This window comes from Anolis sagrei, chromosome 2, assembly GCF_037176765.1.
Source record: "Anolis sagrei isolate rAnoSag1 chromosome 2, rAnoSag1.mat, whole genome shotgun sequence".
NCBI classification, from domain to species: domain Eukaryota; kingdom Metazoa; phylum Chordata; class Lepidosauria; order Squamata; family Dactyloidae; genus Anolis; species Anolis sagrei.
In genome coordinates this window covers 154,260,255-154,276,223 of record NC_090022.1, presented here as the reverse complement: position 1 = coordinate 154,276,223, position 15,969 = coordinate 154,260,255, and the positions used below count along the sequence as shown (strand labels likewise).

At 38.6% G+C, this 15,969-nt stretch overlaps 1 protein-coding gene across 3 annotated transcripts in view; it reads right to left on the bottom strand.

Annotated features, from left to right (window-relative positions):
* CPLX1 (complexin 1) overlaps positions 1–15,969 on the bottom strand; it is a 205,961-nt gene that overhangs the window by 74,197 nt on the left and 115,795 nt on the right. For all 3 annotated transcript variants that reach the window (XM_060763728.2, XM_060763727.2, XM_060763726.2), the window contains exon 3: positions 14,849–15,024. In XM_060763728.2, coding sequence (XP_060619711.2) covers positions 14,849–15,024 — 176 coding nt within the window. The remainder of the gene's footprint in view (positions 1–14,848; positions 15,025–15,969) is intronic.

Genomic DNA, 15,969 nt, shown 5'->3' with positions numbered 1-15,969 from the left:
AAACCTTGTGATAGTTTTACCTTGGGTCTCTATGAGTCAGAGTCTTGAAGGCATGCAACAATAATAGTTTCTGAAGATATATCAAGCCCATAAAGTTTCATATGCAATTTTAATATAAATTTTGCCTGTTTCTTTTAATGTGTGTATGGGGGAGAGATTTGTATGTGTTTCTAGCAAAGGGATATGTTGTGTTACCTCCAAAAATATTTCTTACTTTACCTTTAGCTCTGTTTTGCTCTACACAGAATTCCTGGGTGTTTTGCTCAAGATAGATCCTAAAGTTTCAAGATGAAATTTTCTTTCCTGAGGCAATATTTAGTGGTAAATTTATCTGGGTCTGTATGGAATTGACAGACCAAAGCCCATAAATATACTGTCTAGGTATTTAGAAGCATTTCTATCTCAGATTGTGCTAGATGTCTATTTGTTATAGGATGTGATATCCCTCGAATCAGTAAGTTGCATTTAGCTATGCTTTCTTTTGCTAAAAGTCAAGATGAACAGAAGTTTACATTGTATCACTGGGGCAACCCCAAAAGGGAGAACAGGTTAATCTTGGGGAGCACAGGTTCCCTTAAAATTTACTTTAATTCAAGGGGCTGGGGGCACAGTACTTTTGAGATCTGAGTTCTGGCTAAGAAGTTGATACATTTGATATTGAGTGTGTGTAAAAATTATTGAAAAGTACATTCTAATTGTGGTACATGAACAGAAAGGAAAAGCTCAGCTTTGGCAGATGGTGCCATATAAACCTGGCAAGACATATTATTTCTATTCTGTTCCAGTTTCCTATTTAATTATTTTATTTAAAACATTTTATACACCATTTTTTTACCCTAACAAGGGCCCCATATGTCATTTCCATAAGAAAAGAACAACCCAGAAATACAGACCCTCCCTCCCTCCCTCCCTCCATATATATATATATATATATATATATATATATATATATATAAGACCATCAGGAATGCATGTAGTCTAATCTCTTTTATTTTATTTTTTTCATATCTGGAGTGACTTGAAAACTGCAGGTTGCTTTCTCTTTCATGAAAAGGTTTCACAATGCGGTTGTTGCCACCAAAAGGACACTGTCTCATCTTCCCATGAGCAGATCCTCTGAAAAAGAGCTGATCTTAGTCAGATATTCTAAGATATTCCTACATTCCTCAGAAAGACTGCATAGATGGCTAACTCTATTCATTAAAGTTGAGTTTATGTTGGTTCCGTATTTATATTACTGATACATCCCAACTCATGGTCTGGGCACCTACGATCCCTTCCTTATTTATTTATTTATTTATTTATTATTTGAACTTATATGCTGCCACTCCCCTGGGGCTCGGAGCGGCTTACAAGAACAGGCTAAAATCGAACACAATTTAAAAACAATTTAAAACAATTTAAAAACAGCAATATTAAAAGTCAAAGTCCTGTCAAAACAGATATGTCTTACATGCCCTGCGGAAAGCTGATAGGTCCCGCAAGGCACGGACTTCAGGTGGCAGAGTATTCCAGAGCGATGGTGCCACTGCTGTAAAGGCTCTGCGTCTGGTTGCTGTTAGAGGCAAGGTCTTGACATTGGGAATTTCCAACAAATCTTGGTCCTCAGAATGGAGGGATCTCTGGGGTTGGTAGGGGGTGAGGCGGTCCCTCAGGTACATCGGCCCCAGACCATGCAAGGCCTTAAAGGTAAGTACCATCACTTTGAAAGCGATCCAGTGCTCAATTGGTAACCAATGCAGCTGCAGTAAGATTGGTGTTTTGTTCCCGCAAGAAGCTGAGCAGCTGCATTTTATACCAACTTGAGCTTCCAGATCACCGACAGAGGAAGGCCAATGTAAAGGGCATTACAGTAGTCCAGTCTTGAGATGACCGTAGCCTGGACCACTGTAGCTAGGTCGTCCCTGGACAGGTAGGGGGCCAGCCATCTAGCCTGCAGCAGATGAAAAAAGGCAGTTCTGCTAACAGCGGAGACCTGCGCCTCCATTGTCAGCAGAGGGTCCGAAAGGACTCCCAGACTCTTTACCAATGATGATGAGCATAGTGCCTCCCCATTCAGGATAGGCAGCTGGATGTCCCCACTGCCCGGTTGACCCAGCCATAGGATCTCCGTCTTTGCTGGATGCACCCTCAACCTGCTGGCACGCAGCCATCCAGTAACGGCCTCGAGGCACTGATGGAAATAATCGGTTATGATTATTGTTGTTCTTGCTCATCTGGGAGACAATGGATAAAACTACAATGTACAATTAATACAGTTTAACACTAGTTTGCTTGTCATGGCTCCATGCTGTAAAATCATGGGACTTGTAGATTTAGAAGGTCTTTAGCCATCTCATCCAAAGATTGTCGGTGCCTCGCTAAACTATAGCTATTATGATTCCATAGCATTGAACCATAACAGTTAAAGTGGTGTCAAGCTGCATTCATTCTACTGCCTCTGGCCCATGCTTTTTCCCTGATGTGGTCTTCCAGCCCTCCATCACTGTCTTATGGTGATGGATTGCTCAATCTAGCAAAAGAACTGAAGGCTGGTATGTGTGATCATTCCCATTTCAACCCCTCTCATCCTTCTCTGAGAAATAATTCTTTTGTAAATGGAAGACATGGTACTAAAAATAATAATATTAATTCAAAGGGCATTGTGGAAAGGAATTTAAGCTATTTGCTGTTATTTTGCTAAGGGGGTATAATATGCTCTACAATTATTTTTAATGGGTATTTTAATGCATTTATGGTAATTAGATTGCAAAGACATGCAGTGTACCATACCGTACTAAATAAGGGCTGTTTATTAAAGGATGGATCATAACTGTTTATTTCTTTCTGCAACTAAGTATACATAATTATCAGGGCTAGCAATATAAGTATTCAAAATATTCCTTCACTTGTTTTAAAAGCGGCTCCTTTTGTTTAAAATTGCAAGTAGCAGTTTGAAACTGTACCACTGGAGGGAGGGGGAGTTAAGAGACATCATTCATGGCCCCATTAATCATCCGGGCTAGTTGATATTCACATGGTTGGAAAGTGATCCATAATTAAAAGAGGAGATGTCATTAAAGTCTGCTCAAGAAAAGACCGCAGTCACCCTGGATGTAAACTTTATCTTCAGAATTACAGGACATGATTAACAGGGAGGGAAAAAGTATTATCTCTTGTTTGAGGCCCCTGACCTTCAGACATGCTTAGAATATTTTTCTGGCTTACAGACAGCTAGGAAGGAGTCCCAGTTGCAAAATGAATATTCTAGGTTGCCTAGCAGGGAGAAGAACATCTTCAAATCCGTATTTTCAGACAACAAGCTTCTCTTTTCAGTTGGGCTTCTAGGGAGTCTCTAGTTATAGTAGGGAAGAAGTTACTTTCTATTACCCCCTTCTGCTTCAGAATGTACATTTAAAACATTAAACTGTTTTACTGAAATGGGAGGATTTTATAAAAAATATTGCAAAAACTTTAGAAGGGAATGGTTGATTTTGTTCTGAATTCTTACTGACAGACACCAGCATCTCTTGAGGTCAGGGACTGTGAAGTACATCTATTTTAAATGTAACATGGAAATCTTCTGCATACAGCAGTAGAGGAGAACTTTTCCAAAACCCTGTCTACAAAAAAGATATGGGTGCATTGTGTCACTGTCTATGCATTGTTGCAGTTCTGTATCTTAAGGTATTTCCAGCTTATGGCAACCCTAATATGATCCTATCAGATCTGTTCATGGGGTTTTTTGTCTTTGCTTTCCTCTGTGAAAGTATGACTTGCCCAAAGTTATCCATTGGGTTTCAATGGTCATTGTTGCAGTTCAGTCTTTGATTGTTACTACACTCTCTGCAATCCTGGAAATGTTGAAACTGAAGGGGGAAAATCTGAATAGGGAACAACATTCTTATTTTGAAGAATGTTGCCCTGATCTCGCAACACTTCTCCCACAGTAGCTAGGAGCTACACCTTTGATGTAGTCATGGAAGGGCCTGGAACATTGACTCCAATTTCAGCACAGCTTGTCCAGTCTAGAGATTCTGGAGACAGAACTCCCATTATCTAGCAGGGTGGGGTCACCTGCTATCATGTCCCCCCCCCCCCTTCCATGCCACAAGTTTCATTGCTTTCTCAGAAGGAGCATTTCAGTGATGGAACTTCCTTGATAGTCTCCCTTCGTTGGTTTTATTAACATTTGGTACAGACTCTCAGAGCCTTTTAGTATGGAGAATGTTTACATGATCCTGTATAAGGCATTGTGCTCTATCTGGATGTTCAAAGACTCTAGTGAATGCAAAATGTTGACAATCACCAGGAGCCTGGATTTTCTTTTTTCAATAGTCGGCAATTGCCACCTTGACTCTCTTTCTGGTCGTCTCCTAGAATTGTTTCTATCTTTCAAGCGCTGCCTCCAAAAAATCCTGCAAATCTCTTGGGAAGACAAGCGGACAAATATTAGCATTGAAGCGATGGTTCTCCGCCATCAACTCCGCTGGACTGGCCATGTTGTCCGGATGCCTGACCACCATCTCCCAAAGCAGTTGCTCTACTCTGAACTCAAGAATGGAAAAATAAATGTTGGTGGGCAGGAAAAGAGATTTAAAGATGGGCTCAAAGCCAACCTTAAAAACTCTGGCATAGACACTGAGAACTGGGAAACCCTGGCCTGTGAGCGTTCCACCTGGAGGTCAGCTGTGACCAGCAGTGCTGCAGAATTTGAAGAGGCACGAATGGAGGGCGAAAGAGAGAAACGTGTCAAGAGAAAGGCATGTTAAGCCAACCCCAACCAGGACTGCCTTCCACATGGAAACCAATGCCCTCACTGCGGGAGATGATGCAGATCAAGAATAGGGCTCCATAGTCACCTACGGACCCACCCTGAAAGATTATCCTACTCGGACAACGAGGGATCGCCTAAGTAAGTAAGTAAGGATTTTCTTTTTTCAATAGCCTGCAATTGCCACCTTGACTCTCTTTCTGGTCATCTCCTAGAATTGTTTCTATCTTTCAAAGGTTCTAGAAAGGCTGGGTAATTTAACTATTATGTTTTGCATTCTCCTCAGTGTTTTACGGATCTGTCTGCTACTGTTGCATTCTTTCTGGTTTGCTCATTTTCAGCCTAGGTGCGCCTTTAAACATCTAAGCCAATATGAACATGAATATGTGCATATGAATGGCAACCTAAAAATACATTAATTTAAAATCATCCTTAGTGTCACCTTTATTGTCATCACCAGTAAGCAAGGTGTTGGCTTTGATCTCAGAACAGATTGAAGGGGAATTGCTTGGGAAAGCAGAGCAGTAGTGATTTGCAGAAATATTCCTGATTGCAGGCTGCCTGTTTTTGTTGTTGTTTCCCCCCTTCTGAATCTATTCATGTTCTGAATCTAGTTGTGAGCCTCTCCCCACTCAAGGAAATTTTTGCATATTTTAGCATGCATTTTCCCTGTGTATGATTTTAATGCATTTTTGGTGGATGAAAACATTTGTATGTATTTTTCAAAAAATACCTAGTTGAGAGATTACATGCATATAGCTCAGAAAAGAAAAGAAAATCAATGGGGAAGGTCCTGATGCCCCAGTTTTCTCTCGAGGATGAAAACGAAAAGAGACATGCATTTTTGTTAATCATCTCATGGAAGACAAAGTGGATTCATTCATTTTAAAAAATCTCAGTTCACGTCAATTTCTTTTCCACTTCTTGTTGTTATGTGCCTTCGAGCCATTTTCAACTTATGGTGACCTTAAGGTGAACCTGTAATGGAGTTTTCTTGGCAAGCTTTGTTCAGAGAAGGTTTGCCTTTCTTTGTTTGCCTCTAAATCTGAAGGAGTGCAACTTCCTCAAGGTCACCCATTGGGTTTCCATGAATAAGTAGGAAATCGAACTCTAGCCTAGAGTCTTTGCTCAATCCACTATCTTGATATTTCTCATTCTCTTCAGTGGGTTTTGTACAAGAGAAATCTACAATGGGTTGTGCTCTTAAGCTCTATTCAAGAAGTTAATCAGACAATCATAGTTGGAAGAGAAGCCTAGGACCATCCAATCCTACCCTCTGCCATGCAGGACCACACAGCCAAATCCCTCTCAACAGATGGGCATCAATCCTGTGTTTAAAAGCCTCCAAAGGAAGACATTTTATCACACTCCAAAGCAGCTTATTCCATTGTTGAGAACTCTTAGTATCAAGAAATTATTCCCTATATTTAGGTGGAATCTCTGTATATTGCATAAGGCTTTCATGGCAGAATCACTGGGCTGTTGTAGGTTTTTGGGCTATATAGTCATGTTCTAGAAGCATTCCCTCCTGACATTTCACCTGCATCTATGGCAGGCATCCTCAGAGGTTGTGAGGTCACAACCTAGAACAACCCAAGACTCTCTGTAGTTTGAACCTATTGTAAATATCTGATATGCAGGATGTATTTTCATTCACTGGACCCAATTTGGCGCAAATACCCAATACGCCTACATTTGAATACTGGTGGGGTTAGGGGCAGGGTTGATTTTGTCATTTGGTAATTGTATTTCCTGTGATTTATAGTTAATCATACAATCAAAATTTATAGTTAACCTACAATCAAAGAGCATTCTGAACTCCACAAATGATGGAATTGAACCAAACTTGGCACACAGAACTTCCATGACCAACAGAAAATACTGGAAGGATTTGGTGGGCATTGAACTTGAGTTTTGGAGTTGTAGTTCACCTAAACCCAGAGAGCACTGTGGACTCAAACAATGATGGATCTGAAGCAAATGTGGCGCAAATGCTCAATATGCCCAAATGTAAACACTGGTTGAGTTTGGGGGAAATAGACCTTGACATTCAGAAGTTGTAGTTGCTGGGACCTATAGTTCACCTACAATCAAAGAGAATTCTGCCTTCCCACGCAGAACCACCATGCCTTGAAGGGACTTGTTAGCACGAGTCTTCCTCCCGTCTCACACGCTCTCCCTCACCTGTACATGCACACCATGCTGCCCATCTCACACTTGGAGTCTTAGAAACAGCCCTCCCCTTAGCTGATAGGCCAGCCAATCACAGCAGAGGAGGTCTGTTTCAAAAAAGGAAGAGAAGGGCAGGCGGAGAGTTCTTCAGCCTTCTATGCCGAAGGGGTTCCTAAGATCATGAGAAATATGTTTTCTGATGGTCTTTGGCAACCCCTTCAAAACCCACTTTTTTCCAACAACAATTCTTTATTGATTAGTCAATTTTGACCATATCAAAACATGCAAAACATACAAAACAAAACCCACTTGCAACCCCCAGGGGTCCTGACCCCCAGGTTGAGAAACCCTGCCCTAGACAAAGGATCCCTCCCCCCCAATGTGCATCAATTACAATGTTCGGGGCACAAGAATTAAACAGTGTATCATATTTCATGGTTACAGTATGATTTGGAGATGACTAAATTAATTTCAAGATTAAAAATAAAATAAAGCAAGAAGCAGAAGGATGCGTCTTTTTTGCACTCAAATAGGCCTCTCAGTCCTAAACCAAACACTGCATAGATCCTCATTTATCCCAGAAAACTCATTTGTGAAGCTTTTAATGCTGGGCTTTTGCTGAGATTCACATGGGAATATAAGAAAGTGTGGATGCATGAAGCTGAGGTAACAAGAAATAAAAGAAAGGGGAGCAAAAGGATAGTTGTTGAGTAGATGAGAAACAGAGTTTTCGCAAATTCATATGGCTGTTTGCTTCTCTCCCAAGATAAAAATGAAATGGAGGGAATAAAATCAAGATGAGCAATTTGAACAACTTTTCAACCCCATGAAAACTCTTGTAATTTTCCCAGAATGAAGAAAAACTTTGAAGCTATCAAGTTATGAACGTTGATGTCTGAATCATACAGTTCTAGGGCACTGTCATCTTCATATAATTTACTGCTCAATTATTAACCTTTCTCTCATATTATAATGTCACTTAACTTTGTAATAATTGGGTTTTTTTTACTTGCCTCTTTTTTCTCAAGCATAGTCTAAACCCAAATGGGTATCCATCCCATGTAAGTGAAACATGTTTTTCTGTGATGGCTTGCCTAAATTTTCATCTTTTCTTCAGAATATTGTATCAAACTAGCAACAATATTCTACTTTCCAGTCATCTCACATAATAGCTCCTGTGACACATGGAGGGAATAAAGAAAGAATTCAGCCAAGTGATTCATAACTCTTGATTTAGAACAAGAGTGTGCAGGGCCTGATGAAAGCCCAGATGAACTACAGCTCCTATTGGGGTTTGTACAATACAAAGCGTGTCAGTATTGTGAGACTTAATAAGTACCCTCTCTTAAAACATATTTTCCTGTGTTTTCTTTAACTGGTCTTGTAATTTGATTTTACAAGGCTACTTGGGAAGTCTGCCTTGTAATCAATACTAAAACATATAGATAGAGATGTTATCAGTGTTGAGTCATCTGTGCTTGATTCCCCTTATTGAGGACAAAGCAAGGAATGGTGAGCTAGTGAATGAACTGGTCTTAAAACTGAAATAATATGACGGGGGATATATATGCCCAGCTATCTATTAAATGCTCAAGGGATGGGGCAGAATGATGATTTGGAGAATGATTTATCATGTAGCAATGACTAGCAAGGTTTTTTAAGGACTAATTGAGCCCCCTCTTTTTTTCATTTACAATGCATCCTGGAGCAATTCAAGACATTTTCCTTCCGTAATGTGAATAACAAGATGGTGCCCTGCATTCTATATACATGCCTAATGTACAACCACTTGACTGTCACTCTAATACTGGTGATGGGATAGCACAGAATAGTTTTGGGGGAACAGTTCATGCTATGTGGTATGCACATCCTATTTTCCAAGAGCAGGGAGGCTTAGGAGGAATAGCCATGGAATTCTGGGGTTTTTTAACTTATGGCAATCCTAAAATGAACCTATATCTGAGTTTTCTTTGCAAGGTTTGTTTGGCGTAGGAGTGTGGGTAGTCTTTGTCTTCCTCTGAGGATGAAAGTGTGTGATTTGACCAAGGTCACCCAATAGGTTTCTATGGCCTATTTGATTTGAACCTTAGATTGGATCCATGCTTAAAGCACTACACCATCATGGCTCCGGCTGGCACTGATGCCTCCTCCAAAATCTTTTAAAGTTTTTCCCATTAATCCTTTGAAAAACTGACCAGGGAGCAGGCATATTGAGCAGGCAGAAATAATAGTAATGTATTCACATTACTATTATTTACAAATATTTAGAGAACAGAAAATCATGTAGCCAGAAGCTTAGTTGGGAATACAGGAAGCCCCCAAGTTATGAATAAGAGGTTCTGCAGGTTGATTCTTAAATTGAATTTGTATGTAAGTCGGAACAGGTACATTTTAAGTGGAACTCTAGCCCTATCTATTAGGGCTGGGCGGTTTCGTTTCGTTAATTCGTAATTCGTTAATAATTCGTTAATTTTTTTAATTACAAAACAATAACGAACCATTCTGGAGCAATTTTTTTAAAAAATGAATTTTTAAATAGTTTTGTAAATGCTTCGTATTTCGTTATTGTATTTGTTTCGTTATTGTTTTGAGGTCGTTTCATTATTATTTCCGCATGTCTGGGGCAAGTTTTATGGTTGTTTTTTGTTTAATTAGTGAAAAAAAATATAATATCACACCAACAGTCAACAACAGAGGGAAAGGGAAGCTTCAGAAGTTTTTGGAGGTTTTTTAGTGTATTTCGCGGTCACGTCCGCCATTAACGAATCGATTCGTTATTGTTTCGGAAATCGATTCGTTAATGTTTTGTAATTTTTTTCACATTTACGAAATTTCATAAATATCGAATTTTTTAAAAGGAAAATTTTGTAATTATTTTAAATAACGAAACGCAAAAACCCCCAAAAAACGAATCGATTTTAGAAACAATTTTTTCCGTTGTTACCCAGGCCTACTATCTATCTATCTCTCCCTCCCTCCCTCTCTCTCTCTCTCTCTCTCTCTCTCTCTGATTTGAACCTTAGTATCCAGATTGGTGGTCCCATACTTAGACCACTACACCATCATGGCTCCTGCTAGCACTAATGCCTCCTCCAAAATCTTTTTTAAAAACTGACCAGGGAGCAGGCATATTGGGCAGGCAGAAACAATAGTAATGCATTCACATTACTATTATTTACAAATATTTAGAGAACAGAAAATCATCTAGCCAGAAGCTTAGTTGGGAATACAGGAAGCCCCCAAGTTATGAATAAGTTATGTTCTGCAGGTTTATTCTTAAACTGAATTTGTATGTAAGTCGGAACAGGTACATTTTAAGAGGAACTCTAGCCATATCTATCTGTCTGTCTATCTATCTATCTATCTGTCTATCTATCTTTGAACAGCAAAGGGAAAAGTTAATATCCATGTGGTGGTTGTTTTGCTGTCTGTGCACCTGTTCAGAAGATTTCACCTCACCTTCTCTCCGTGTGATAATTGGTTTTTGTAAAATATGGCTTGATGTGGAGCTGCAAGTCACTCACCCAACTCAAATTTTGTGGCCTTTTAGTTCACCCCTCCAAAGGCTACAATGTTCTAAAATGATTCAAAATACCACAGAAATCATATAATGCCGTTTCAGAATACAGATTAACTGCACTGAATTGGATTACATGGGTCTACACTGCCATATAGCCCTCTATGCAGTTGAAACTGTGTTATATAGCAGTGTATATCCAGCCCCAGTTACTTCAAGGTAACATTTCAGCCAATTTACTATCCCAAAGTTGTGATGCATCTCCTGTATAGTTTCAGCAGCAAAAGTCTCTGCTACAGTTGTTCATGCTCACTGCTGCCCAAGATTCATGATTGAGGGTGCAAACACAAGCTAGATACTTGAACACCTTTACTGCTTATTTATAGTTTGCTCAGATTCACATTTTAAACAATAGCTCACAGAATAACCTTTCTAACAGAGACAGTGAAAAAAAATTACTTTCCTAACTTTCTAATGACCTTGTCAGATGTGCTGCTGGAACCAAGGCATCTCGCTGCATCCCGGCAGTAGTCACGCAGAAGTTTTGCGCCCTGCTCCACCACAGCTTCCCTCCCTGCCACACCACATGGGGGAAAGCCTTTTTTTTTTTTTTGGTGGCTCAATCCATCTTTCCCTATGGAAAGACAAGGCGCCTGCCATTGTTCTCCGCCACCACGTTTCTGGCAGCAACGATGGCAGTTTTAACTTCAGTCACAGAACTGCTCTGGAAGTAGTTCTTCAGGGTGTGAGGGGAGCCATTGGGCTCTGTGGCTGAAATTGTAAATTCCTGTCACTGCCACCAAAAAAGGATAACTGTGTATAGGTCCTAAAGATGCCATAGGACCTGCTACTGTTCTGGTAGATAGGCCTGCCATGTAGAAACTAGCATAGTGAAGTCTACTTAGCTTTAACAGTACACCAGCCTTGGGCACCATCAGATTGACATATCTTCCCAGGGGTGAGAAAAGCGGTATATAAATACCGTAAATAAATAAAACATCTTTCAAACAGCATCTTGCTTCACTGAACAGTAATTCCTCCTCCCACCTACTCAGTGAATTATGCAATCAAAGCACAACAGAAAACTGGATAAGTAAACATACATTGATTTCTGTTTTGCTGTCTTATACCTTTGGCAATTCTATATATAGCAAGAAAGATAAATGAAATCTAATTTGCTCTCCAGATACCACCCAATGTGCATGGATGAGGCATAAAGTGAAATTAGAGCTACTTAGTAATGATACATCCCCTGGGAATCCTAGAACCTCTGGTAAAATGCCCTTAAATATTTGCAGTATATTTGGATTCTCCAATGCGGTGCAACAGTTCCTTCTTCAAGGTCTCTCCCATCATTGCAAATGCAACTCACAAAATGGATGTCTCTGAGAAAACAACATATCAAAAGCAAACTATAATAAATAAACCATCAATCTGTGAGTGACACTCTAAGCATAGCTTCGCATGAATGAAAGGTGAAATATTCAGAAACATCACTTTGGGCATTTGCCCATATTGGTCATGGTAATATTCCCCCACTCCAGTCTGCAACCCTAGCTGATTATATTGAGAATGCAAAATTAACATTGGCCAGAATGCTCATCAGTAGTACAAATGCCCTCTCCTCCCATTTTCTGCTTTGTAGTCACCAGAAAAATGTAGTTAGATATATATAGGAAAAAAGGAATGTGAAAGGCACCTAAAATGGAGAAAATGTACAGTCTCTACTCCTTTTGTGGAAATGAGTGTAGTTAAACAAACACAAACACTTGGACTACTATTGTTAATTAACAGTCTAATAATTTTATCCAGTCTGCAGAAGTGCAATATTTTAATTTTCTTAATTTGTTGTAAATGATTACATAGCTTACTATGTTTTTTAAACAGTGCATCATTAATTATTTGTTTTCTATTTCAAATTTTAAATACTTATACATTGTTTAAAAAGATCTTGTTTTATGCTGGTGTACGATCTATGGATTTAGAAGGGGAGGTACAGCTGACCTTCGATAACTGTGAGTTATACTTTTGCAGATTTGATTAATATGATCTATTTATGAATCTCTATGTCCTCTAGTGCGATGCTATGGTCACAGTGGTGGACCTACAGATTCCTAGAGATGTGTTCTCTCAGGTAAAGAAAAGTGTTGTCTTATTTGCAAATTTTTGCAAGGGTCCTGTGGCCCTAAAATCAGCAAATGTGGCAAGCCAACTGTAAATCTTTTAATTAAAAAACCAAATGCTTTTACCTGGATTTATGTTTTGTTAAAGCCAATATCTTGGTTTCTGAATAGACCTCATTAGATGAAGGAAATGGCCCAAGATATTCTACTGCCTCAAATGAAGGCTATGGTACATATTCACTGTGTTCTATGTACTAATACTCATCTGAACTGACAGTTAAATCTTCCCCCAGGAGGGTTTTTAAATCTTTTTCCCATCTTCAGATTTTATTGTTTCCATTTTTAAAAGCTCTCAGAAATTGTTCTGTGTTTTTTAGGACTCTTTGCAATTTGAAATTTATTCTTTAAAAAAAAACAATTCTGCAAGAAAATTATTTTGTAAAAAGTTGTTTTTTAAAGCAACAGAAAACATTTTCTGCCGAGTAAAGATTTTTCCTACATGGAAAAGCACACTTTATGTATAAAAACGTTTTTTAAAAAAATCTTAGTTTTTTTTAAAAAAAACCCTAAGTTTTATTTTTGCAGAGAATAAAGGCCAAATTATGGAAATTTTCATCCATATAGGATTTTTTGGCACCCAGGACTCTCCTAACCCAAACCCTTTTTGCCTTGAGATGGAAAAGTTTATCAATGTTCTTTCTATCCCTAAAATGTAGTACTACACTACTCATAATACACTATGCTAGTGAATTGAATTGAAATGTCTGGAAAATTCCTGAAAATATTCTGAAATGAATGCTAGTTGATATCCAACTGGAAAATCCTTTCTCTAATTCAGCTGAAGTAGTTAATCTTTGTACATTTCATAGCATAGAAAAGAGGGGGTGGGAAAACCAATCATTTAACACTTTTTTTCTCCCCACAGTGAAAAAAGTCCTCACAAATTGAGCAGTTTTCTAGAACTACTTACAATTTGATTTTTTTAATTAAAAAAAACAAACAAACCACCATACACACAAAATAGAGTGATGTACCTGTGTGTATGCAATAAAGTATCTTTCTGTACAGTACATTTTCTTTCTATTTAGAAAAGCACATTTTATGTGTAGGAAACTTTCCAAAAAAAGTATTTTGTTTTCATGCAGAAAACCACATTCTGTTTTGTTTTGGTATGGAATAAATTCCAAACCACAAGGATTCCCATCTGCCCAGGATTCCCTTCATTGGGGCTTCTTGACACTCAAAAATGCCCCCCCCTTTATTTTATTTTCTTCTTTTTGTTCAATATCAGATTATTCACCAATGCTCTTTCTATCTGTAATGTGGAAATATTATCATGGGAAAAAGTTGGAAAGTTATGAAAACTTAGAAAGTTTTAAAGACTGACTCAGGGGGTGTTGTATGATGTTTGTGTCTTTTAAAACAGTTGTAATGCTTTTATCCATTTTTAAATAGTCCTAAATTTAGATCTAAGTGAATGCTTATAGTCTTTAGATTTAAAATTGTATATTGCATTGTTTTTACCACTGCTAACCACTTTGATTCTCTTTAAGAGAAAAAAAGCAGTACATAAATAAATACAATAATATATATAAATGATAAATAGATTTCTCTACTTAACCTTTACTTTTGCTTTTGCTTTCATGAGCAACACTTCTGTTTAAACGCAGACAGGGGACGAAATTGGTCCTTTAACATTATCCTGTATAACACTATGCACATATATCTTGCTGCATTAATCATCAGCAGGGCAATAAAAATAATACTTTTAAATGCAGTGTTATTAACACATCCTGAAGATGTTCCATATAGAGCTGTGCCAGATTTTCTCAGAAGACATATATCCAAGAACATTTCCCTGACTTTTCCCTTATTTCTCCCTTTCCCCTTCTACATTACTTCTCAAAAAGGACCGCTTTTCAATTTGTTGATGTCTTGTAGTTTAACTATATGGAGTTTTCTCCAAATAACCTTGAGCATCCACCTCCCCTCAGTGCATCAGTATGGAACCAAATTGATATTGTGGAGAATACAACATGGTGCCTAAGTTGCCAATGCAGTTTTTTTCCAGCATCATTTCCTTCCATGTTCAAAAGAGAAGGAAACAGACAATGTTTGCCTATGCTTCATGGAGAGCTTGGTGCTCAAGATTCATCAGTGATTCCGCCACTGATGAATCTATTTCTTTGTGCACAAACAGAGCTGAGAGGACATTTGATACCACATTGACCCAACCATCATGCCACAAGTGGACTCTTTGACTTCTCTGGAAGTGTCCCCTACCTTGTCCCGAATCCCTTGCCTCACGTTCTCCCTTTCAGCCTCCATCTTGGCATATTTTGCTTTCCTCTCTTCTTCCTGCTGTCGAAGGGCTTCCTGTCGTTCTTCTTCCTTCTTGGCAGCATCCGGGTCCTTCTCTTCTTCTCCTCCAAGCATCTTCCCCATGTCTTTGGTAGCCCCTAAAAGAGACAAATTCAAAGAAGATCATAAGGAGAGCATTGAAGAAAGGGGTGTGAAACAGAGCACAGTATTCCTTCTGTCAATATGGAGAGGGTCCCAACAGAACTGAGGATGCCTTTCCATGGAACAAAGGAAGCATCTACACTGTGGTTCGATACTACTTTAAATGTCATGGTGCAATGGAATTCATGGGAGCAGTTTGGTAAGACACCAACACTCTTCATTAGAAAAGACTAAAAATATTTAAAACTAGCATTGGGCTATGGCAGTTAAAGTGGTGTCAACATATTAAACAGCATAAGTGCATCCAAACCAGGATTAAATCCAGAAAAGGTGTCCTCATGCTATCTCTCACTCTAACCTGCATGTTTTTTTTTACTTACATTGGATCCAAGATGCCTGACATCACTCAAAATGCACAAAACCTCCCATAGGGGTGGGAAATAACTGAAACTTTGCATTCTCCTACACAAGAACAAAATATGTGAAAATATGTGTATCCAATTCACATATTTATTTACTACATTCTATCTTCACTCCCCAAACACTTGATTTTACTCAGAGTGGCTTCCATTTTGGCAATAATTCAATGGCACATTGCAACATATAAGCATACAAAATATAAAACACATTAAACATTAAAATTAGTAAACAAACCATGTAAATACATTTAAATAAACTGTTAAAAGCATTGCACCTAATACTGCAATTATAGTCCTGATTTATTTATATTAACTCTGTGGTTACATATGGTTGCACTACTCCCCAAACACTTGATTCCACAGCCAAGTTTTAACTTTATTTCTGAAAATCAGGAGGGAGGAAGCTGTTCTGATGTTGCTGGGGAGGAGTGTGCTATGAAGGGAGGGGTGTCCATAGAGTTAAATGCCATAATTGGTTTAAGCCAAGAACCCAGAACAATGAAAAGCTATAAGCCCAAGAAT